Genomic DNA, 24,837 nt, shown 5'->3' with positions numbered 1-24,837 from the left:
TCATACTCACTGGCAATAATTCTCAGCAAATTGCAGCAGTGCAGTCCGTTCTTTGTCAGACATTTGACATGACAGATCTGGGCTCCTTACACTACTATCTTGGCATTGAATTTTGGCAAACCCAAGGGGGAATTTCTATGTCATAGACCAAATATGCCAAGGGGTTGTTGCAGAAATTTAAGATGTAGAATAGTAAGCCTGTGGCCACTCCATTGGAAAAATGAATCAAGCTGAGTAAGCATGATGAGACTGAAACGTTTGATGGTACTTTGTACAGGCAGCTGGTTGGTAGTTTGATTTACTTATGCTCTACTCGTCCAGACATTGCCTATGCCACAGGGTGTCTATCTCAGTTCATGCATTGTCCCACAGTCACACATTGGAATGCAACGAAGAGGGTACTCCGTTATGTACATGGTACACTTACCTATGGCTACATTATGCTCCAGATGGTGACATTTTTCTGAGTGGCTTTACAGGGTCAGGGGACATAAATGATCGCAAGTCCACTTCCGGCTATTGCTTCTCATTGGGCTCAACATGTATCTCATGGCTCAGTAAGAAGCAAGACCGAGTGTCTCTCTCCAGTAGTGAAGCAGAGTACAAAGCTGCGAATTCAGCCACTATGGAATGTATGTGGTTGAGGAAGCTTCTGCGTGACTTGCATCATGCTCACGATGGTGACATGACTCAGATCTTCTATGACAGCCAGAGTTGCATTGCTATTGGAAACAATCCTGTATTTCATGCTCGCATGAAACACATTGAGAATCACTATCATTATGTGCGGGATTGTATTACAGATGGCTTCATCGACCTCACATATTGTTCCACTGAGGACAATGTGGCCGTTATCTTCATAAAAAGCCTATCGGCGCCTCTTTTCACATGACATCGACATGGCTTGGGGATACGAGACATACAAACAATGTCAAGGGGGGTTGTAAAATGACATTGTTTTCTTTTGTACTCCCATAGGTTGCTATATCCACATGTGGATAAATTTGTGCAACCATGGTACTTCAGGTACTATTGAGACAAGACTTCAGGCACTACTAAGACTAGACTCCAGAGTACTTCAATCATATCATTGAGGGGGGATTTGTAGAGATATCTACAATGATATGGTGTTGTAGGCCATAAGTCAGCTATATGGTTGACCAATACTTCGGTACTACATATACCAAGTACTTGTATTGCTTCATTTGAACATTTCAGTTGAAGTTCACTTGTGTTCACTTCTTGTTCTCTTGTGTTCACAACTCTTCTCCATTCTTGTTCCTACACTACCAATCCTATTTATTCCCTACTCTTTCTCTCTTTTTGGAGCTGCCTGCCAGCCCACTTCCCTTCTTCCTCTTCTTCGCCTCTCCATTGAATACCACCTTCACCCCCTTGTGTATGTCTCTCTTCAAAATCATCTCTAACAAAGCTCTTCTATTGTATTCATCCTGTCCTCTGGGTGTTACCTGCCCAAGGTTATCCTCTCACACTAAGAGGAGCACCATGCTAGGAGAAGATTATTCTAGTCAAGGGGAGCATCATTGTCGGCCTTGTGATATTCATGTGTTTCTCTTCGTTTTCTTTCTATTTAACTCTCTTGGGCTTTATTTTTATTTTTTTTTCAAAAATATTACTTCATTAAGTTTGAATGAAAGCCGCAACTGAATGCTTCGAAGGAAAAAGTCCTTCCAAGGCTCCTATCCAGGCATCAATCCTCTCACTACAAATTTGCAGAGCAAGGCCATACACTACAAATTTGGATCAATAATATTGAGACCTCCTCCCCCAGTGGGGAGAATGAGGGTCTCCCAACCCACCCTGGCTACAACATCTAAGGTGCCATCTAACCCACTCCAAAGAAAGTTCTTGACAGGTCTCATGAGCTGAGATATACAACCTCTAGATCCGCACGAACAAGAGCAAACTAACCAGAAAGCAGCCAATAATACCTAGTTCACAACCACTACTCTAGATGCTAGGTCAAGTCTGGCAGAACTCTTAAAAATGAGTTTCCTCTTGATGCTTTCCAACACAAGAGCAAACTGTTGTGCTGGAGAGATGCCCACCCCAACCTGGCATCCTAAGTACATGATGGAGACACTCCTTGGAATCCAAGTGAATCCTATGCCAATCCCCCAATCTGGAGTGTGTCCTCATTACTAATCCAAAAGCCATTGGATTTGTTCCAATTAATATGGTCCCTTGCTGCAGTGCAAAACAAATCCAAGGCTGTTCTGAAAGAAGTCAGTGTATGTGGTGTGGCATCTAAAAAAACAGCCGTATCATCTGCCAACTCACTATCCAAAAGCTCATCCTCCTGCCTCAACAGAAGACTCGGCCCTATAATATCAACTTGAGCTCTAAGGTAGTAGGTCATAGCTTCAACCACAAATAAAAAGAGAGAGGGAGCTAAAGGGCATCCCTGACAGACTGATCTGGTAATCTAAAATCTATCTACCCTGACTCCACCAATGAGAACGGGCTGATCTGTAGAGAGTTGACACCCCTCTGATCCATGCCTCTGTGAATCCAAAGCGAGAGAGGATACCCTCTAGAAAACCCTAGTCTACTCTATCATAAGCTTTCTCAAAGTCCAGGAGTAGAATGGCAAGTCTATGGCCATTATGTATGGCCCATTCAAAAGCCTCCCAAAATGAGAAAATATTACCGAAAATGCTCATGCCATGCACAAAACCCATCTGTGTATCATGTATAAGATCTGGAAGAAAGGGCTGCAGACATAGGCTGATTGCTTTTGCTAGGATTTTGTACAAAGTGCCCAACAAAGTGATCGGTCTCCACTACAACACTAAATTCATGCAACCCCCTTTAGGGATAAGATGAATGAGGCCCTCAGAAAGTGAGTCTGGCATCTCATTCGAGTCCCAAATGCCCTGCAGGGCTGAGGTAATGTGATCCCCAATCTGATCCCAAAATGAGATAAAGAAAGAGGGTGTAAAGCCAATCTGAACCCGAACACTTGCCCTTGTGAAGAGTAGAGAGAGAAGTCCTGAACTCTATGTTGGTGAATGGTGCATCAAGTGAGACTATCATATCTCCAATCACCAACATAGGTAGTGCTGCCAAATAATAATTCGAGCATCACCTCTAACCTGAGTGTCAGGATCTACTGTAAGAAGGGAGGGATAGAAATTTGTAGCTACCTGCAAGACGGTCTCTGGATGTGTCTGTAAAACTCCGTCTCAATCAACAAGCTGTGAAACGCTCTCCCTACTATGTCTAGGGCCAAGAGTAGAGAAGAACTACTTGTTGACCCTGCCTCCCGTCTAGGTCCAAAATGACTCCCTATCATGAAAGACATACTCTGCGCTTTGATCCAACAATGACTGTTGCTAAGCCCTTGCTGCAGCAAGGCGCTCCTGAACCCAAGCATCTATAGGCCTCTTCTGCTCTTCCCTCTGAAGAGCAACCAATTGCTGGCAAATACCTATCTCCCGCCTGAGGATCTCACCTCTCCTTACCCGAGAAACTGAGTGATAAGAGTCGCTAATATATGAGAGGGCTGCTGCTATATCTGACGGGGAGAGCAGCCCATCGTGCATGTGAGATACCCAACTCTGCAACACTGCCTCTGTGAGGCCCTCCTCTACGTAGAATGCATCTGGAATCTTGATAGTGGCAGAGCGACTCCTCACGTGAGGATCTGAAACATACAGAACAACTGGAAAGTGATCTGAAGTGGACACCCTAGGTGTTATGCATACTGTCCCACCTATCTATCAATCCATGCATGGATAGGCATCTGCAACCTCCTATTCAAACAAGAAAACAGGAGTGATTGCGGTTGGGTGTGAAAAGCATCATCATGCCAAGCATCTCTGCCACTGTACTGAAAAAGGAAGGCATCCCGGGCTGCTCTCTCTGAACATGTAAGCTACCTTCCCTACCACCTCTTTTATCTGCCGGCATTTCAACCATGTTGAAATTACCCCCAATGATCCAAGACTCTGCAATGCATGACCAAGAAAGCCGCTCCGTCTAGAAAAGGACACGGTCGCCTCTTGAATTGGGGACATAAAGGTTTAAGAAATCAACCTTACGCCCACCAACCAAAAGAATGATCCACTGAGCTCTAGAGGGAACTATGATTCCATGTCCAATCACCAAGGGTAGCATAGAAGAAGAAACAACAATACAAGTACCTCCCCTCGTGCCCAAGGCAGGTGACCAAAAAGTATGCCCTAAAAGAAGCTTACCAGACTTGGCACAATCCCTAACATCCAGTTTGTGTTCCTGAATCATGAGGACATCAATGTGGCCCCCAGTAACACCTGAATGAAGTAGGTTATGAATCAACTGCCTATGGCGGTGGTGAGGTACACCTACAAGGCCTTGAACATTCCAACTAACAATCCTCATCGACGAGAGGAAGAGGCCAGATGAAAAACTCTATCCGACCTGGTAGCAGAGAAATCCCTCTCCTGGGGAAAATTCCTCCAATCAAGAGGAAGGAAATCAACTAAGGAAAGTACTCCCACACCTGCAGAGGGGGAAGCTCTATCCATGGTGCTCTAAACGAGGTGCTCTCCAACGGTAGAGGCTACAAACTCCTCTAAATCAAACTCCACCATGTCTGCCAGAACGGATAGGAGTGAGGAGCATCCCTACGGATGAAGGAGTAGAAGCAATAATCCTCTTGCCTTTTTCAAGAGGTGAAGAAGTAGGAACAAGAGGGAAAGGGGGTTGCCACTGCTAATGGATCTCGGCCAAAATAGCAACATTAGCCTTGAGCACAGCACGAGCTTCAGCAAAGGTTTGCTCCCTAGGAGAAAGCTCCTTCACATGAAGGACTGAAGAGATAGGAGTAACCTCATCAGCACAAGGAACTAAAACAAGTATATCTCCTGCCTGTAAGAGAGGGTCCCTGGCACCATCAATAGCCTCTAGATGTGGAGCTGGCTCAACAACTCTGACTGGCACCCAATGGGGGATGACTAGAACAAGACGTGCTGAAGGTCCCGTGCGCGCTGTAAACAAAGGTCCAGGACGAGAGACTGTAGACGATGGTCGTGAAAGAGAGGTGGAAGGTACAGCAATGCGAGAAGTCGTAGGATGTGCGGTAGAATGTGAAGTAGGTCCAACCAAGGTGATGCTAGGAGACGCAACCCCGTGGAACTTTTAGGCCTTTTCTTTTTTTTCTTCCTTGGACAATCTCTAGCAAAGTGCCCAGGGGTCCTGCAAATCCTACACTGATCCTGTCTCCCAACGTTCTCGACTCTCCCCCTAAAGAAGGAGCCATCTGGACGCTAGAGCATGATGTGGTCATCCGTAAGGTTAGGGTCAGAGACAACGACCCTAACATGTGGTACCCCGTCCGATCTGACTGTCTCTACTACCGAAGAAGGCATCCCAGGAAGGGGGGGATCTCGGTGATCATCCCAAAAGCGGCTCCAATGAAAAATAAGAGTCGATGGTACACTTGAGAGAGGCCGGGAAATCTGAGGAAGAGTGAAAATGTCCGGCCATCCTTCTCCACAAGGTCAAAGCCCAATGAGAAAGATGTCAAGAAGGTCCTCCTGGAGCTCAGCACCAAAGGATTGGCCTGAAGCACTGTACATGCTGCATCCGACGAATCAAAAGCAACCTAGAAGAAAGCTCGACCAAGCAGACGAACATCTGTGAGGTGCCCTGCGAGGTCTCCAAGTAAAGCGGGCGAGCATCCAATCCCTGGCCTGTAATCTCGAAGGGTGGGACCCGTGGATGCGAGCAAAGAGCGATGTCGAGCTCTCTTGCTCTATATCTTTTCTGAGCTACTACAACTCGTCTAGTTTTCGTGGCCAATGGAAGCGGGTGAGGATTGGCTGAAGGCTGAGCCATCGCCAATCGAGATGGGAAGGCCGACTCGAACACAATGGGGTCCTTCTGCACAAAACGCTGCCTGAAAAGAAGGAGAATGAAGAGGGAGGTAGAAGAAGGAGAGGGGATCAAAGGAGGAGGAAGGGAAGAAGACAAGGAGGGAGGAGGAGAGACAGAAAGAGAGGTGGGGGGAGGAGGAGGCCCAGCCGCGAGGGGGGGCAGCAGCTGGGAGTGAGAGGCTGCGAGTGTAGGAACTGGGGGGGGGGGGGGGCAGAGAGGCTGCCAGGAGGGGGCGGGACAGGCTGAAGGCAGAGGAGGGGCAAGGAGAGGTGGGGGGGAGAAGGGGCGGGGTAGGCTGAACGGGGGAAAGGGGAAGACTGAGGCATGGGGGAGGGCTGAGGCGTGGGGGGGGAGGGCTGAGGCAGGGGGGGGGGGGGGGGAGGAGTAGAGGAGGCGGAGGAAGGGAGTCCAGAGGGAGGGAGAGGGGGGTAGCAGCCGGGAGGAGAGAGGGAGGAGAGGGTGGGAGGGAGAGCAGGTAGCAATCGGGAGGAAAGGGAGGGGCTGAGAGGGAGGAAGGGGGGGTTGAGGGGCTGAGGGAGAGACTAGGCTGAGAGAGGAGGGAGGGGCAGCTTAAGGCCTCTTGGGCTTTATTTTCATTATATCACTGTGCAAAATTTGGGAGTATCTGGCATGACTCAAACCTCCAGGTCAGTTTGGATATCTCTCCCTCACAGCAGTTTGCCAAAGCTCAAAACAGATTAAGGAAGACACTCACATATCGGTGTACAACATAACTCTCTCTTGCACATAGGCTTTGATTCTAGACCAAGTTCTACTTGTGACTATGTAATATGTACAAAGCAAGTCTTTGCTAGCTAAGTTTGTGGCTGGGGGACTCTCTAGGGCTTCAACTTTGGAAGTGACTCTTTCTTCTTAGTAAAGAAGAGAGAAGATCGGCAGATTCTGTCTATTATTGGAACTGTCTCATATGGATTGATGGTCGCATGAGTTGAGTGGAGATTGATTCCATTTTGGTCACGATCTAGGTTATGTGCTCTACAAACCACTCTAGTCATAATTGGTGCTCTCAAGTTGATCATTCAATTTAGAGAGCCACTCCTCAAGCGTGCACCGTGGGTGGACTTTATAAACACCACGATCATCAGCATTGTCTAGACCATGGCAGTAAGCAAACTCTAGCTAGGCCTTTGCTTATGACACAATAGAAATAGAGAGTCATTTGAAGCCAAATTGAGGATAGAGGTGGATAGAAGCAATCCAAGTGATTTAGTTAATCAAGGCGTGAGAAGCCTCAATGCCCTTCACAAAATGTTATAATAAGTTAAGCATAATGAACAATGAAATGTAGCTAGCGGAGCTAGCACCCACAAACTCCTTTTTCTAGTAATGAGAAGAAAAATCCCTCGGCAAACATATTAGAATTCCTATAGAGGACAAGCAACTGGCTCAACTTGTGTTTGAGAGAGCTTAACCTTCTTAAATAAAGACCCCTTGCAATCAGCATACATGAGGAGACAAGCTCACATCAGTAGGTGGTTAATTCCTGAAAGACTCCTAGCTCATACATCATGCCACTCCTGCTCCTTAGCTACTCGGCTTGTCACCGGCACTCTGTTTAGGTTTCCAAACTAAATAATGGCAACTAAAAACGGGGGTTGCGCTCATTGTGGGACCTAATCCAACACCTTATGGCACGAGCTGACTACCGTCATGCACCACCTGTGTCCGCGTTCATGAAGGCACTCCTCTCTTTCGAAAGGATTCACAGCATGTCAAGCCCTAGTAAGGTTCTTCACGTTGTACCATATTAAACCTCTTTCATTATCCTTCTTTCCCCTAACCCATCAATCTTTATTGCGTGTGCTTCCCCAGTGCTTCATATTTGTTGGTGTGTATACCTTGATGATGTTGTTTCTTGAACTTGTCCTTCCTAGACCCCCCTCTCTCTTTATCTCCTCGCTACCTTTTATGTCTTCATACTTGCTAGCTTTACCCCAAGTTCCTTTCTCTAGCTGGATGTTTTTCCTCTATTTAACCTCATCCTAGAAATTTTTCGCACCTTTACAAGCCCTTCTTCTTCCTACTCTTGAACTGTTCCTTCTCTGGTTCTCCTTTTACCCCCTAGACTAGATAGGCTTTATCTAGTTTCCCAATTCTTCACTTTCTCACCTTTTATGGTGTACTCTCAATTATTTTTCCTTAAAGCACTTGTGTGAACCACTTTAAGAGCTTCTAGGCTTGAGATAGGAGCGTTTACTTAAAAGGCAATTTCTTGCATACCTAAAAATGGATTTTTCCTTTCAAAGAGTAAAAGTTTGGATCTAATTGTGGAGTTAAAAAACCCAAGCTCTGAAGTAATTGTTTTAAGGCGAATGTTAGAAAATTAGGCACTCATTTAGGTTTGGGAAAAAAAGCAAGGGCATAACTGTTATTGACACTCACACACAAGTATTTTCGTTCATTTTACACAAAGGAAACATAAATATGCTAGGAGCTTTTTAATTTCCGTAGCTTGAATGTCAATAAAGGATCCTCTTGTGACGCTAGCACCAAGCAATGGATGCTTGGCCATTCATTCTAGGCATGAAATCCGAGGTAAAAAACCCGAGAGACCCTCAATGTAACAATGGAGGCTTAGATTTGATGGAGGAGGTCTTAGCTATGCATGCAAGCTCCCTCAATTAGTCAATTTTGGAAAAAAAAAGAAAAAGACCCAAAGTTGACAGATGTAGGAGCTTCTATAAGCAAATTCGATCATGGGGAGATAATCTTTCCATGAAGATTGTCTCTTAGAAACATAGACCCGAAGCATATCTTCAACCAATCGGTTAACCTTCTCTGTACTGCCATCAGATTTGCATGATATGAGGAACTCATACTTAAAGTAGTTTCCAACTTTTCAAAAATAAGTGTCCAAAAGTTACTTGTAAACTTAGAGTCCCTCTCATTGCCTATGTCGAAAGGCAAACCATATAGCTTAAACAATTGGTCCACAAACTCGTGAGCTAATTAAACAGCTGATATGGTCGATCTAGTAGGTAAGAATCTAGCCCGGTCAACTATGACCCAAATGGAGTTGCACATTCTAGGCAAACCCGTAATAAAGTCCATGGAAATACTTTCCCATTTATTAGCAAGGATTTGCAATGGCTATAATAAACCCGCACTTCTAAGGCGTTCTCCTTAGTAACCTGACAAACTCGGCAACCTACCACGTAGCTTTCAATAAATGCACGCATCTTAGGCCAATAAAAGGTATGTTTTACAAGAGACAGGGTCCGATGTATGCCTCAATGTCCAGCACTAGGAGCATCATGACACTCCCAGAGAATCTTGGATCGAAGATCCGAAACATCGGGCACACATATCTTTCCATTCCGGAATAGCAAGCGATTCCTAATCATCCACTGACCTCCCGCCGCCTAAACCGTAGGTGGCACAATCCTTGAGTCCTGGTCAACCATGGAGCTCCCGTCTTAGACCTTCTGCTAATAAGAATTGAAATGACTCAGTTGCGCAAAGCCCTCTCAAGGATTGAAACAGGTCGGAGGATATTTCCGTAAATGACATAGCATTTACAAACTTGACTCGACATAAGGCATCCGCTGAATAGTCGCCACACTATTCAGCAGAACCCTTTCGATAACGTATTTCAAAATCAAAATCTTGCATTAACTCTACCCATCTAGGCTTCTTTCCCTCAATTCCGACCCATCACAAACATACTTGTTTGAGTGATGATCTGTCAATACAAGAAACTTAGAATCATACAAGTAGTGTCTCCAAACCTTTAGAACATACACAACTGCATACAGTTCTTTTTCTAGTGTGGGCCAACGATATTGGGTGTCATCTAGCTTTTACTCTAAAAAGCTACAGGTTTTCCCTCTTGAAATAAATCTGTCCCAATTGCAAAATCACTCGCAATGGCCTCCTGAACATAAGGCCGAGTAGGATCGGATAATGCAAGAACAGAGGCTTCCTTGATAGTTTGCTTCAAGGTTTCAAAAGCCTTGTTCAATGCATCATTCCAAGAGATCGGTTGGGTAGACCTGCGTCCACGATCTTTTAATATGTTTGTAAAGGGTGCCATGATGTACGAATAATCATGCACAAACTTCCGTAGAAAGACCATAAATCCTAGGAAAGAACGAAGTTGTTTCACTGTCTGAGGGATGGGCCATTCCAAAACCTTTTGGATACGATCTAGATCAATGTTGATACCTTCGAAAGAAATCTTGTGTCCTAAGTAAATGATCTCTTTCATAAAGAAGTCACATTTCATCATCTTGGCATAGAGCTTCATCATTTACTGGAAGTAGCAGACGCATTGGTCAAACCAAAAGGCAATATGAGAAACTCGTAGTGGCCATACCTAGTTCGGAAAGCGGTTCTATCTATGTGTTAAGCATAGATACGGATTTGGTGATAACCCATACGCAAATCAATCTTAGTGAAATACTTAACTCTAGCCAATCGTTCTATCAAATCATCTAAACGAGGAAGAGGGTATTTATTCTTAATTGTCACTTTATTCAATAGTTTATAATCTACACACATTCTCCACGAACCATCTTTCTCTTTCTTAAGAGGACAGGTGCACCCCAGGGTGATTTACTTAGGCGAACATAACCCATATTCAGATAGTCTTCTGGCGTGAAGCTAGCTCGTCCTCCTTGAGTTGGCTCATCCTATAAGATGGAATACTAATAGGTTGAGCCCCAGGTATTAAATCTATGTAATGATCTACTGCCCGTTCTGGAGGTAAACCTTCCGGCAGTTGTGTAGGAAATACATCCATGAAATCACCTAACAACATTCTCAATTCACAATGTTCAAGCACGCTTAAATCATTTTTGTTATGAACAGAGACAACAAATGAAGATAGCGGAATTAAAACACACTGATACACTGCGTTTATTATATTCCGAAGCTGCATCGCAGATACAATATGTTCCTGAGAAGAGGGAATATTATCACATTAAATCCAAAATTGGGTGTCCTTGTCCAAAAAAGAGAGTGTATGATCTTTCCATCCAATCCGAATATCATGGGTTTTAAACCACTCTATCCCGATTAACAAGTCCACATGTTCCAAGTGCATGACATAGCACATAAGAGCCGTTGTGTAGCCTTGAATCCGGATAGAAAGTTCGTCAACCTTATGATCCCAAAACTGCTTCCTAGCTGGAAGCTGCACCTCGTAGGTGTGATCGGTTGGTATCATGGACAGCCCCATCCTCTGCACAAGTTTGTGGTTCACAAAATTGTGAGAGCTACCCGAGTCAAAGAGAATGTGAACTCTTTGGTCTCTTACTTCTCCATAAGCTCGGAAAAGGTCATGGGGGCCAAATATTGAATTATTAAAAGTGCAATTACAAGGAAGTGGGCAGGTAATGACATTTACAAAAATACCTATCATCGATGCTTGGTTAGCTCCCTTAGCTTTGGTACCTTGGCTTGGATGGAGCTTTGACACGACCCCAACACTCTTAAAACCTTTGACCTGCAAACAAACACAAGAACACACCAAATGTGAGGAATACGAGCAGGCTGCTCACCACCCAACCATGACACCTACAGGATACAATCCCAAATTAGGAGATGTCCCCTCCGAGCCACGAGCTAAGCTACTGGCACAAACTCCCAACCAAATCCTGACCAGCCTGGTGTCCCATACCACCGTGTGGCGCCTAGAGACCTTCGATCTATTGTTGGGCCTAGGCTACCCTAAGATGCAAGCGCACGTCGACAACTCAATCCAGGATCAAACCTAGCACTAGGGAACTAGACTTGCTCCCATCGGCCTCTGGAGACTGAACCTCTGAAACCCTTTTATAGGCGCAGCCCCAATGCGCCACAAATAGTGAAGACCTAAATCTGGTTCGCACCCTTGCCACTCAACCCAAGAATCAAGCCTGCCTAGCCCCAAGCATTCCCAAGCTACCTGAGCTAGTCTTGTATACCCTAGTACACGTCAGAGACCAATCCGTGCACATGATACTTTTATTGATCAAGAATTGAAAGCTGCATTGTCTAAGTTGGGGCGCTCTAAATCCTCGGGTTGGGATGTCCACAAGGTTGAGTTTTTTTTACTGAACTTTGGGATCAGCTCAGCCCTTTTCTGTTGCACATGATTAATCAGGCTTGGCTTTCTAGCACTATGCCTTCATTGTGGAAAAAGGTTTTGTTGCATTTGATTCCCAACATTTGTCAGATTGGTGGTCATTACATTGATGCTTGTGGTGTAGCTGATTTCTAAATTGCTCGTCTTATGCATATCGCATATCTTATATATGGGCTTGCACCACCATGCGCCACAAAGGCAAATCATGGATAATATTGTTTATGCTTACATTGGCATCAAATATGCCAAATTCACCCATCAGGATGTCTGTGGATATTGAAAAAGCATGACATTAGTAGATGAAATTTTATTGCAGATGTTATGCGGCAATTGGGCTTTGGTCATAAGATGCAAAATGTGCCCTACTTGTAGCAATCGCTACTCATCCGTAGTTGATGCATATGGGTGCTTTAGTTTCGCAGCAATGTTTGCATGGTATTGATTTTCCTGGAGGCACACCATTTGTAAGCCACATTGATGTAGATGATTCATTCTTTTTTCTATGGAACTCGGAAGTAGATGTAAGACATTATGCAGGCGCTTGATCTATTTGATCTCACAGCTAGGCTGAAAGTCAATTTTGCTAAATCAAAACTTTTGTCTCTGCATCAGTGTGTGATTAGTATCACCTTTGTGATTTGGCCGCCTTCTTTCTCTAATCAGGTGGTGCATCATTTGGGTTATCATATTGAATGGCATATCTCTCTGCCCCAAGAGAGACTTTGGTGCTCCAAAAGCTTTTTCATAAGCTGGATTATTCTACTTGCCACTCATGTTCGCCTTCGGATTGTGCAGTCTATTCTGATGGCCTATGTACACTTTTATTTATCACTTATTCCTTGATCACTAGACATTCAAAAATTTACCACCAAGGTTATGGAATGTCTTTGGTGCACCAAACTTGATCGTAAGGTGCTCCATCTTCTCAAATACAATTATGTTTGTTTGCCTAGGATGGCGTTGGAGGATTCTCAATATTCACATTCATATGTTAGCTTGCAAGGCCACTCTTTTGCTCATACCAACTATCTCTAATGTTATTTTTTAGCTTGCCCCCCGCCTGTTTAGTTTGATCGGGCACTTTCGGGTTACAAGCCCTTTTTCATTTGCAAATCTCTTAGAAAGCTTATCGTATCTTGCTTCCACAGCCATGGATCTAGCAGCATGGGAATCTTTTTTGGCATCTTGACAAGTCTCTTGCTTAGCGGAAGACTTGTCTTCGACGCATCTATAGTAAGCTTTCTCTCAAATAATGGGTTTCCTTGAGGCGCTATTTGGTAAGGGCCTTACCAGTGCGGATCTTTGTTGGCTTCCCGACAAATCGCTTCCTCGGTTTACCCTACTTGTTTATATCCGAGTGAAACTATGCTACATCTTTTTTGGACCTATCCTATTGCTCATGACTTTCTTTCAAGCTGAGGATCGATCTTCGTGCACGCTTTCCTGGGGCCACTTTTGGCAGATAGTTCTGGTTGTTTGGTCGATATGCCTCTCGGCAAGACTATGCTCACTTCTTTTCCTAGTGTAACTTTTGGGCTACGTGCTCATTATACCGTGCCCATAACATTCGATTGTACGGGCATTCTTTGATGGATGTTTACCATTTCTTTTTATCATTCTTGCATCGGTCTCTCTAAGATGCACATTCTCTTGGAGACCTTCATTTAAATCAGCTTGAAGGATTTTATCAGTGTTTCTAGTTTATAAGTAGTAGTTGTTCTACTTCGGGACAACTATGAATGTACATTTTTCTTAATAAAAGAGTTTTTTGCCCAAAAAAATAATAAAAATGTGTGTGTGTGTGTGTGTGTCTGCACACACACACACACAGACTGCACGACAGAGCAAGAGTAAAGCCAATGAATTCCACTTGGGATATACCAAAAGGTCACAATAATTCCAGTGGAAGGCGCTTAAAGGTGGAAAACTCATGCAATATGTATGAGATTCATCCTTGCATGTGAAACTTGACCTTGGGGTTGACAATCACAAAGTTTGCACAAAGACTGGGATATGTACAGGTTTAAGATTAACTTCACAACATGGTGGCTGATAGCAAAAACTGAATAGGGCATATAGGTGGCCTGCAGTTTAATTCAGCCAGATGTCAAGATGGGTTGACATTGTTGTATACAAGAGGGCAAATTTCGTCTTGCTTTTTTTAATAGTAATTTCTTCAAGACAAAAATATTTACGTCCTTTCAAATATTTACTTAACCATACATACAATCTGTTTCTTTTTTTACTTTGAATTACTAATTTTGGACTAAGATTAAGAATGACGTATATTTTGAAATTTCTGAGGAATCTTGAAAATGATAACATGCAAAAGCTCCCATGTGCAATCTTGTTCATACCCCCTGGATCAGCAGTGTATTTATCTGAGTACTAACCTAATTATGAACCCAAAGAAAACAGGATTCAAATAAAGAAAAGGCTCACTTGATTGGATACACCAAGCTCCATAACTCCTGTAGGTAGGGGAACAAAAATTTTGGTTTGAGAAATCTCCTGCAGGTACCATTTTCTAGAGTTACTTTTCACACTATACATAACTCTCGAGTATTTTGTCTTTAAAAACCGTTATATGTCCAAAAGATTTTAATTGTATTATATTCTCAGAAAACAAAGACAAAGGAATGTTTTGTTTCAAAAATTATAATACTTGAACAGAAAAAACGATTATCAAAGCATTGTCAATGAAAGAGAAACAAACATTTCCTGTTTCAAGCTATAGTAAAAGCATATACTAAAATATAACATGTGCTATTGGTTTGTATCTGATGGTTACAATGTTATGGTCAGGAGTCTCTAAATGTGTCAAAAAATAAGTTGAACTCAACTATTTCTCTTCGGTACCTCTAGAAGTTGCAAGTGTATTCAGGTTTTCCATAGCATGTGCGTGCACACGCACACGCGCACACTTTTCTTTTATTTTGTAAAAGAAACTTTCTATTATGAAAAATGTACATTCATAGCGCGCGCGCACATACACACACAGATGAACCCAAAAGATACAGTGATAAAATGAAGATACGTCTGAGGATTTTCAAATCCAAGATCTCTGTGCTTTAAACTTGTCAATGAGTGACTATTACATGTGTGGATGAGAGAATTGCATTTTGGTATTTTTGAGGGAAGCAGAATCTTTATATTGCATGTGACAGAAGGATAACATACATCTGGGGACATATAACATTAGCTCTGCTACGAAGAAAAGTTTTGGGAATAGAAAGTATAAAAAATTACTTTGAATAACATCTGAAACTGTAAGAAATCAAATGAATATTGGTGTGAAATTGTTAAATCAGCTTTGGGGCTCTAAAGTCCTTGTCCTGAAAAGAATTTGGTGGAAAACCATGCCTTTCCTGTAGACGCATCTGGATTAGTGAAATCAATCCATTGTGGCTGTCCTGTGAATAACACTTGGCCTTGTATTCTGCATGATAGTACATTGATCTTTATTAGAGTAGTGCATTTTCTATTGAGTCCCCATATAGTAAGAATGTGGTCTGTATGCATGAAGGTCATAGAGACATGTGCCTCCATGATCAACAGAGAAAATTAGCATATTTGCAGAAATTCTGGGTACCTTTTGCTTGCATATTACATCCAGCCCTTCAATTTTCCAACTACAACACACAGTATCATGATATACAAAACTAATGTAGCTTCTAGAAACCAATAGTTCTTGTCAACCTTAGCTTCACAATAACTAGACAATTGTTCCCGACAGTAATCTCTAAAAGATGACGCCCTACTAATATAAGCCGACAAAACTTGGTTTGGGTTGGCCATTTCCCAGGAAGTTAAATGCGGTCCGGAAATGCAATACTAAAAGCCCTAATATCTACAAGTTTGGAAAGGCTAATATTTTGACAAAATTCTTGCAAAAACTTCCAAAAAGAGTAAGTAATACAAGAGAAGCGATCCAAAATACCCTGTTTCAAGAGGGATACAATTTGGCATCTGCACCAAAAATTTGCAAGTTTTGCTTTCAACATGTTGAATTGCAGTATCAGGGCATCTTGGTCCGTCTAAATAAGATGTAGAGGAGATAAAGTCAGTTTCTGAACCAGGTTGTTGTAGGATTTGTGTCGTTGCTCCACTGCAACAACAACCTATCATTTCAACAGACCTGCAAACCACCATTTTTAAAGCTATGTCAACAGAGCTGAATCATGTGATCATTGTCTTTATCTGGAAAAGCTTTTAGGATGTAAATAGTTTCCATGAGACCAGGTTTGCAAAGTTATAACCTGGAAGGTTCAGAATGATAAGGGCAGAACTATCTGGAAAATGCATACAGAAAATATGGATGCTGTGCTACATTGATGTCATTAGAGCAGAGGCAGTATCAGATTCAAGTAATGAAGCTCTCAAAACCATTTTTTTACAGAATTCCTGATGAGCAGTGCTAAATAGACACCAGTAGAAGTAGTGATACCCTAGCATTAAACATTTTAAATATAATCTGGGCTTTCAAGATCAACACTAAAGTTCCCAATTTTTTACAACAGAGATACTCTATTCACTCCTGCATGGTACGATGTGCCAGATCAGCCCTCTTTTAATTCTGTGGTGGATATAAGAATTTATTCAAGTCGGAAATTTGAAATTGGCATACCCCTATACTTACAAAAGCACAAGTTTCAGCAAGAAATCCTCATTAAAAAGCTCATTTTGATTTTACACTTTCTGGTACAAGTACATAAGAAAAATATCAGTAATTTACTTTTGAATTTGTGAGGGATAGAAAAAGATGAGTCACCAGCTACCAGTGAAGAATAGAACGTTTCCAAGAAAAAAGATGGTGAGGATAGTGAATCTCTATCCATTCATACAGGTGATGGTAATTCTTCTCTACAAATCTAAATGCTACTTTGTGAGTCAGAGTCCCAGACTCGAAGAACCAAAATAACGCAGATTTTGCAGTTCAATTGGAAAGCTTGTAAGCTCAGCTCCATCAACCATGTATAGATTTCGCGCCTCTTTTTCCTTGTACCATGCTAACACACAAACGTGCACGCACATGCATGATCCTGGGTCACCCCAGCTTGGAGAAGCCGATAAGAACCTGAGAAAGATAAGTATTCCTTGGACCAAGATTGAAGGGTCAGGTTTGTATAGACACTCGTAAAGAGGATGATAATGGAGAAGTTTCTCAAAGGTTTGTGTAGGCGAGCCAGTCTTTCAATAGGATTGTAAGGAGAGTCGAGCTGTAAGGTAAGCTGGCTTGGATTATGGATACAAAAGGTGTGTAAATGTGACTATTATGGCATGTGTCTTGGATTGGAGCCATGGGCTCAGGGGGTTGTTTCCCCTTAGAGAGCAGCATACCATATAAAATAACAGTGGTTGAGGACCTTACTATGATCAAATCATCCAGCATGAAAAAAATCATTTCCCAAAATTTGATAACAACAGCCCATCATGCCTTTGTGAATGACAAGCAAAATGTAGTTGGAGTTTACCCTATCTCTGCCTACTTACCTTGCCTGTAAAAGTTCAAGAAATTCAAAACTATCTGACTCTAGAAACATGTATCATATTATCAAAGCTCAAGATTAAAAGAAACTCACTAGGTAAAATTCAGAGCATGGCCTATCCAATGGGTATGGATACAGAAAGCACTTGGCATAATCATGTTCACTGGTAGTCCTTTTACCTTTATAAAGAAAATTGACCCATTCAATGACGAAAGAATTACTCAGGACTTAACCTAATGAGCGATTCAATGGTAGATAATTGAACCTTTGATCATCATTAATCCTCCAGTATATCACATAATCGACTCCTTTCCCACCCACCAAATATCGTAATTGCTCGTGTAGACCCACCAAATTGGCAACTTTGGACATTGCTCCTGCGACAGTGAATTCAACTAGTCAATTCACGTGGTTGAGGCAGATTACCAAGAAAATTTGGCTATCATTTTCCTTTTCTAATATTTTAAAGTGACTGGACACCAAAAGTTTCACAACTCCACTTTTGTGAAGAAAACCGGGCTTTCTCAGAGGACATACCCTTCTGAAATGAGAACCTAAATTTTTAAAAAACAGGCGAGTCTTTGGCTAGCAAACGAAACGAAATGCAGGCCAACAAGGGCTATCTTATAATTTAAAGAGTCCTGTTGGTATTGAGTGGAAAAAGCTTAGAGCATGATAATCTACAGGTCATGAAATAGAAACAAAATTACGTTCACAAATCTCTCAAGATGTGAGGGGACCACGTGTATCATTTCTCCTATCGCCTCTCGTAGACACAGATCACGTGAGGCTTGCATCTTCAAGAAATATGGTCCCAGCTATTATTTTCTACTAAGGAGCAAAAATGTAGAGTTATACGTGACGTAGAATATTCTTCCACGTCGGCCTTATTTTGGAGTCAACAAAAGCTGAATCATTCGGAAGCCATTGCTACGCAGTACAAGTGGATAGATATTAAAGGATTAGGATGCGTTATAAGAGACACTAGTGACCGCAAACGTAAGTTTAGGGTTCGCAGCTTGAGAAACGTCAAGTATCGGCATGACAGTAGTTTCATGACTCGTGAGATAGTCGTGAATTCAGACGGTTCCACGACTTCAAAGGTCTTCTTGAAGATTTGTAACCGCTGTAGGATAAAACAAAGGCCAACCAGCCAGGAACGAACTCCAGAAATATGTTGAGGGCATCATCCTCTCTGGGAGTACCGGCCAGATATCGCAGTTGGGCAATTTTACATAAGCATCCCGCCATCACTTAAAGCAAGAAAGGCGATCCATCTTTCGAAGGCTACGCTGGTGAATAAATTTAGAGACCCGCCCGAGAAAGCTCCAGTTGAAGACGGCTGTTCTTGACGTGGAGGCTCGATTTTCTATATAGGTAGCAGAGAGCTTTCTTCCTTTATTTCACTAGTTGCTGAGAAAGATTTGAAATTTTGTGTAAGGAGTGGGCATGCTTATCGAAGGGTTGAAAATTGCATAACTGATTGCGTTAAAGAACGTTTACCTAGTATAATATGGACGCAGGCTGGCCAATGTGCTGCGATCAAATTTACTGATTGCTTACGATGTAAGAGTACATCCACGATTCAGAGTGGTGCTGGAGCACAAGCTGCGCCCTTTGATGAAAAGAAGAAAGCATTGAGCTGATGTAGCGATCGGACGTAGAAATGAAGAACTAATGGAAGTGGGAGGCGAGGACGTAAGAGTTGTAGGAGAATTCAGAGTCGCATGCAAAACTAGCGCTTGAGTACCAAGCAGGAGAGATGGGATGTTGAACAAGGAAGAGAAGGAGAGTGAAGTGGGGTTACAGAGCTGAAAACGCAAAGAAAGCGTGGTGGCAAGCATGGAGCACGTGAAGCACCAACCAATTTTGTGTTTTGTGTGGGTGGGTGGGTGAGTGGGTGAGAGCGTGCGAGATAAAAGGGCTTTGCATGCACCGCTCAAGATGAGCATCCTTTGTTTGTTTCATCCATTGATTGATTGATGGCTACGCGTACCTGACGCCCTTATTATTATTATTACTGTTATGGCTCCAAATTTACAACTGCTCTATGGACTCGAGAGGTTTGGTGCTAAACAATGAAAAGTTTGTTGTTGCTAAACAAACAATTCATTTGGTCAAATTGACCATGTTAATGGATTATGGGGTGGCGATTTCAACGACTCATGAGCTTTAGGTTTAGGCTTTTGTCTTTTTGTAATGATTTTTGTAGCTTTGTGTAGATTAGGTTTTTGGCCTTACATGAGACTTAGTGAATTAGCTGCCATTTAGAACCTAGTGAATTATCTTGTCATTTAGCATCTGTGACCCCACTTCTATCTATCGGTGCCATGGGGCACTCATAAGACTATGCCACATGGCACCCTTTAGATGCAATGTGGCTCCCTGTAGTCGTGCCTCCCATGCATTCTCTCCTTGCTCCAGGCTTCCTTTCGGTTACACCAAACTCAAGAACGAACACAAATGTACGTTAGACTCCAATCAAAAACGCAAGACAAGCAAGATCGGTAGAGACAAATCTACTCAATTCAAAAATCCAGGGCAAAGAAGCACAATTGGAAGCTTCGAGAGCAAAAGGCAAACCAAGCACGACTCTATTGGCAAAGAAGTGAGCTACGAGAGCAAAAGGCAGAGAAGCATAGAGGGCAAACAAAACAACATTGTGAAGGCTAAAGTGACTCTATTCCAAGTTCGTTGGTTTTAGTGTTTTGTTGGATCGTTTTGTCTTTATGGAAATTGTTGTGACAAATCTCCTCCCTTACACAAAACCAGTTGAATAGCTTCAAGAAAAGCAAACGAAAGTACTTGGTGATCAGTCCATTACCCAAATTATGTGCCCCCAACCGCTCGACCATTTCGTCTCCACCTCCCAACGGCCATCACCAACACGAGCTACGACAATGAAGGTATAGGGAATCGCCGACGGGAGGCGATCCTGGGGAGGAAACCGATGGCGTCGACGATCAGTCGTTAGGCTAGGAGTCAATTGCGCCGGTTTTCGATCGAAATCATCGATGAGAGGCGATTTTCAAGAGGAAACCAGCGGCATCAGTGATTCTCAGCCGTCGACAAATGTGAGGAGGCGAGGGCATGTGGACTGATGCGAGGTGAGGACACGTGGATGGATGGGGGGCAGTAGATGGTTCGAGTTGTGCGACGCGTGGTGATAGGTAGGTTTGAATGTGAGCTAGGTATTTGTGTTTCATTGGTGTATTTCTTTTGTTTTTGAATTTTATGTTTAGTTCGTTGGATTGTTTTTTATCTAATGGTTGGTGTGTGTTTAATGGCATGTGTTGCATGTGGGTATGTTTTTATGTGTTCTTGTGTGGTTGGTTTTTTTTGTGTTTTGTGGATTTTTTACTATGTTCGTTCGATTTGTTTTAATCTACAGCTGGATTTAGTTGTGTTTTGCTTAAACTTGTTTGGTTGTGTTTCTTCATTTGTTTTCTGCAATGGGGGTTTGAGTCTGCAGGATGCGGAGTGTTTGGGTCATCTTGCTGGATGGATTTGAGCATTGCGAAGGCGTTTCGGGGTGCTGGATGGGTTGTAGTCCTATTGGGTTTGTGTTTGTTAGCTATTGCAGTGATTTTCGTGATGTGTTTCGGAGCTTCAGTCTGTTGGAAGCATGGGGGAATGGAAGGTCTTGACGGTCCTTTCTCGTTGGGCCTTTCTCAGATTGGGGTTTTCGGTTCGTCTGATGTGGTTGTAGTGGAGGATTGTCCAGTTTCTGAGTGCGTAGCTTCTGTTAGGGTTGATGGTCGGGTTTCTTCGAGTGTTCCTTTTCTACCTATCGACGAGAATGAGGAGAGGGTCGTCAGGGAGGGGGGTTCTAACTGTAGTGTTGTGAAAGATGAATTGGCTCGTAGGCGTTTTGATATGTGGAGGAGAGTTAATGGGAGCTTGATACGAAGGAGGTTGGAGTGTTTGGATTACAAGGATCTGAATAACATGCTTACTCGATTCCTTTTGCAAGTCGTTAAGGTGGATGGGAGGTTGTATCCACTGTGTACGTTGGTAGGAATGTTTCGGTGTTTTGGAAGGATGTTGAGAAGGGAGCAAGATGTCAGGGTAGCATCTTCGGGAGTGGTGGAGGTTCTATTCGATAAAAGAACCCGATTTTTAAATCTAGCCAAGTTGCTCTTGAAACGGCAATGAATCAAAGTATTCAGCAAGGTGCTGGTGAGGAGAAAGATAGCAAGTGTGTTGTTGGTGTGGGGGAGGAACGGAGAATCTTGGAAGATATGGATTGTAGCATCTACCATTTGCGTGGAGTTTAGAGAAGATTCACCTATTACTATCTTTCGAGATTTTGTATCCGGGGGCGTAAAGAACTTCACTGTGTTATGAGGTCAAACTTCATTCGTGCTACTGACGAGCTTGGAGATTATGTGGAGTAAGTAGTTGATATTGAGGTTTTTGTTTTGGTAGTTGTTTATTGTGTGTTTGTCTTGTACTAATGTGTGTGTTGTTGTTTTGTAGGTACAACGAAAGGATTAGCAAGAACTATATTGCTACTATTAACCGATATCAAAAGACTGATTTTTGTGTAGCTGTTCGGGTGCATGAGGTGGATGTGATTTTGACATTCGAGCAGTTAGTGTGACATTTGCCTACTATTCATGATGGGGTCCCTAATTTGAAGTATCTCTTTTTGCAAGTTATTGATAATTTTGCTATTGAGGTAGGTTCGTTGTTGCTATTCTTTGTAGTTAGACCTTTGTTTGCATGTATTATCAAGTAAAATTGAGCTTGTTACTATGTGTGGGGTTGCTGATAGAGTGCTCTTGTAGGTTTGGTTCAATACAAAACATGTCAACGAGAAGGGGTTGAGCAAGCTTATCTGATCCACGTTGGGTAATAATGCAGTCATCAGGAGGACTAACAAAAGCGTGTTGTCATCTACTATTACTCATTTAAGTTTGTGTCAGGTGCCGGAGGAAGTCGGACTGCTTGTGACAAGTCATAAACGGGTTTCTAGCTATAGGAAATATGATAAGAGTAATTCTCTAAAGGTTGTTGCTGCTCAGTCAATCATTGCAAATCCTTAAGATGAATTTGGTAATCTATGGACCTATCCAAATGTGCTTCAAGATAATGTTAAGCTGTATTCTGAGAGGGTCGACATAGTTGTTTTGTCTGATGGTCAAGATTTTGCTCGTTTGGGTGTTCCTATTTCTTCTGGTATGTGTATGTGTTCTTTGGTGTTTTGATTTGACTTCTTTTGTATTTTGATTTGTTGATGTTTTGATTTCTTGTTATTTTATTTGTGTGGAGGTGTTGCTCTTGGATTGGTTGCATATGTCTTCGGGTATTCTTATTGCTCCTGGATTGGCTGCGTCTTCAGGCTTGTCTATGGTTTTGGATTCTATTGTTGTTACCGTAGATTGTTGTGGTAATTTTCTTTTGTTTTTGTTATGCTTTTTTATTGATTTTCTTTGGTTGTTGTATTGATGTGTTATTGTTAATATTTTCTTAGGTGTTTTGGATGGTGGTAAGGGATTACCTACAAGTATTTGTGGTAATCAAATTGGAGGTGATTCTAGCGGCGTTGATGTTTCTGGCAGTGTTAATTCTATTCCTGTTGATCCTTCTTTCAGTGGTACAGTTGGTGTAGCTGCAAGTGTTACTTCTGGTGATTGTGTTATGTCTCTGACTGCCATTGATGTTGGTTGCGGTGTTGGTGTTGGTTTGCTTCTCTTGCGGGTGGTGCTTGCAGAAGTTTGTTGGATGCTGATTTTGGAGCTCTATATGGTGATGATGATGATGCTTTGCTGGAGGAATTGTCCAAAGTCAGTCATGTTGCTACTCGTGCTCTAGGATTGAGCTATGGCGGGGGTTCTATTGCTGTTCTTCATGGCGCGGTGTTTAACAACTGCTACGTGCAGTTTATAAAGAAAGTGTGATGTTTTCTCTTTTTGTCATGGAATTTTCGGCAATTTTCAAGTGGTCGGTTATTCAGATGAATGGTGCGACCGGTTCATCCGGTTGCTTGTAAATATTAATAATGGATAATAAAGACGGTTTTTTTTGTTATTTTGCATGTTTTATCATTTATGGTAATTGAGTTTTAATGTGGTTTTTAAATATATTATCATTTGTAGATTTAATTATTGTAATTTATCCAGTGACCTTTTTAATCTTTGATTATGGGTTTTAAGGTATTTAAATCATACAACTGAGATCGACTTTCCGTCGACCCCAGCCGTTGATGGGGATCAAGTAGAAGAGCGGTGAAGTGAGTATAATTTCTTTTACATGATGGAGGAATGGTTCTCAAATGAATTGTCAATCAACCGACTCCGAGATTGCATTTCAAGGTTCAAGGCATGTTTGTTTGGAGTGTATGTAGGTTGTTCCCAGATCTTGTAGAGTGGTTTTGCACATATATATATATATATATATTCTATGCAGGGAGGGGGAGAGGAATTGGGGAACAGCTCTAGTCGTCCCTTTGGAAACTTGAAGCTGACCGCCATTCCTACCTAGACCATTTTGCACCATATTGAAGCTTACAACCATTCAACCAAAATGTACTCAATACTCTCAAGTCAGCCAATGTGTGTGCTTTTTTAGCAATGTTGTGGTATGTCTTGATGCCATTGTGTCATCCATTCAAAATCTCAATTTATTCTCTCCTTTTTAAATTCCCTTTTCACATTAAATGTTTTTTTTTCAGCTCCTTGAACTATGATCTTTTGGTTGAGGGCACATGGTTTTGTAGTGGTCTGTGCACAATTGTGTAGACTCATTCCATATTCATTACATCTATTAGACGTAGTAATGGGATTGACATTCATCAAAACATTCTAAATGACACAAAAACTAAGGCATTATTAACTCGGTAATCCTTTTGTGCTCTATGTGGACCATCAAGCCTTGCTTTATCTTATCAACAAGACTGCCATTCAAGGATGTCTTGATGCTTCTTCTTCAGGAGTTGAACTTTAAAACCATTCACAAATTGGAAAAAAGAAATGTCAGAGCTAATTGTTTGTCCAAGTTACTTATTCCCGAGGATACACAAGGGTCACTATTAAACTGCCAGATGCTGAAGTCTTTGTGACGGACTATTGTGAGAGCATGAGTATGCCAAGTTGATAGATTATCTGTCTAAGGGTATGTTTTTTGATACAATCCTTGGGATAAGTTCAAAAAACTAGCCTTGAAGGCTTGGAAGTACACCTTATTGGTGGACACTTGTACCATCAGTGTGCTGATGGAGTTCTTCATAGATGAATTATGCCACACAAGCAGGCAGTTGTGTTGGAGGAAGCTCACTCGAGTCCGTCAAGAGAAAATTTTCAAGGAGAGTTAACTGCGCCAGAAAAGCCGTGCAAGCAGGCTTGTGGTGGGAGACCTTGTTCAAATATGCTCAAACCA

General features: G+C 42.3%; 1 protein-coding gene across 3 annotated transcripts in view; it reads right to left on the bottom strand.

Moving 5' to 3' along the window:
- Positions 1-19,338, bottom strand: part of LOC147898845 (transcription factor ABORTED MICROSPORES-like) — a 35,727-nt gene extending 16,389 nt beyond the window's left edge. Inside the window, exons 1-5 of one of the 3 annotated variants that reach the window (XM_087379619.1) lie at positions 18,961-19,338; positions 17,723-17,834; positions 15,909-16,106; positions 15,332-15,407; positions 14,411-14,479 (exon numbers count right to left, since the gene is read on the bottom strand). In XM_087379619.1, coding sequence (XP_087235745.1) covers positions 14,411-14,479; positions 15,332-15,407; positions 15,909-16,106; positions 17,723-17,829 — 450 coding nt within the window. In that variant the 5' untranslated portion in view covers positions 17,830-17,834; positions 18,961-19,338. The other 2 variants (XM_087379618.1, XM_087379620.1) reach the window with 2 other exon arrangements.
- Between the last annotated feature and the right edge of the window lie 5,499 nt (positions 19,339-24,837).

The sequence above is a fragment of the Dipteris shenzhenensis genome, chromosome 9, assembly GCF_047967505.1.
Source record: "Dipteris shenzhenensis isolate YYH24624 ecotype China chromosome 9, Dip_SZ_1.0, whole genome shotgun sequence".
NCBI classification, from domain to species: Eukaryota; Viridiplantae; Streptophyta; class Polypodiopsida; order Gleicheniales; family Dipteridaceae; genus Dipteris; species Dipteris shenzhenensis.
The sequence above is the reverse complement of the archived record's forward strand: the minus strand, read 5'-3'. Positions and strand labels throughout refer to the sequence as shown.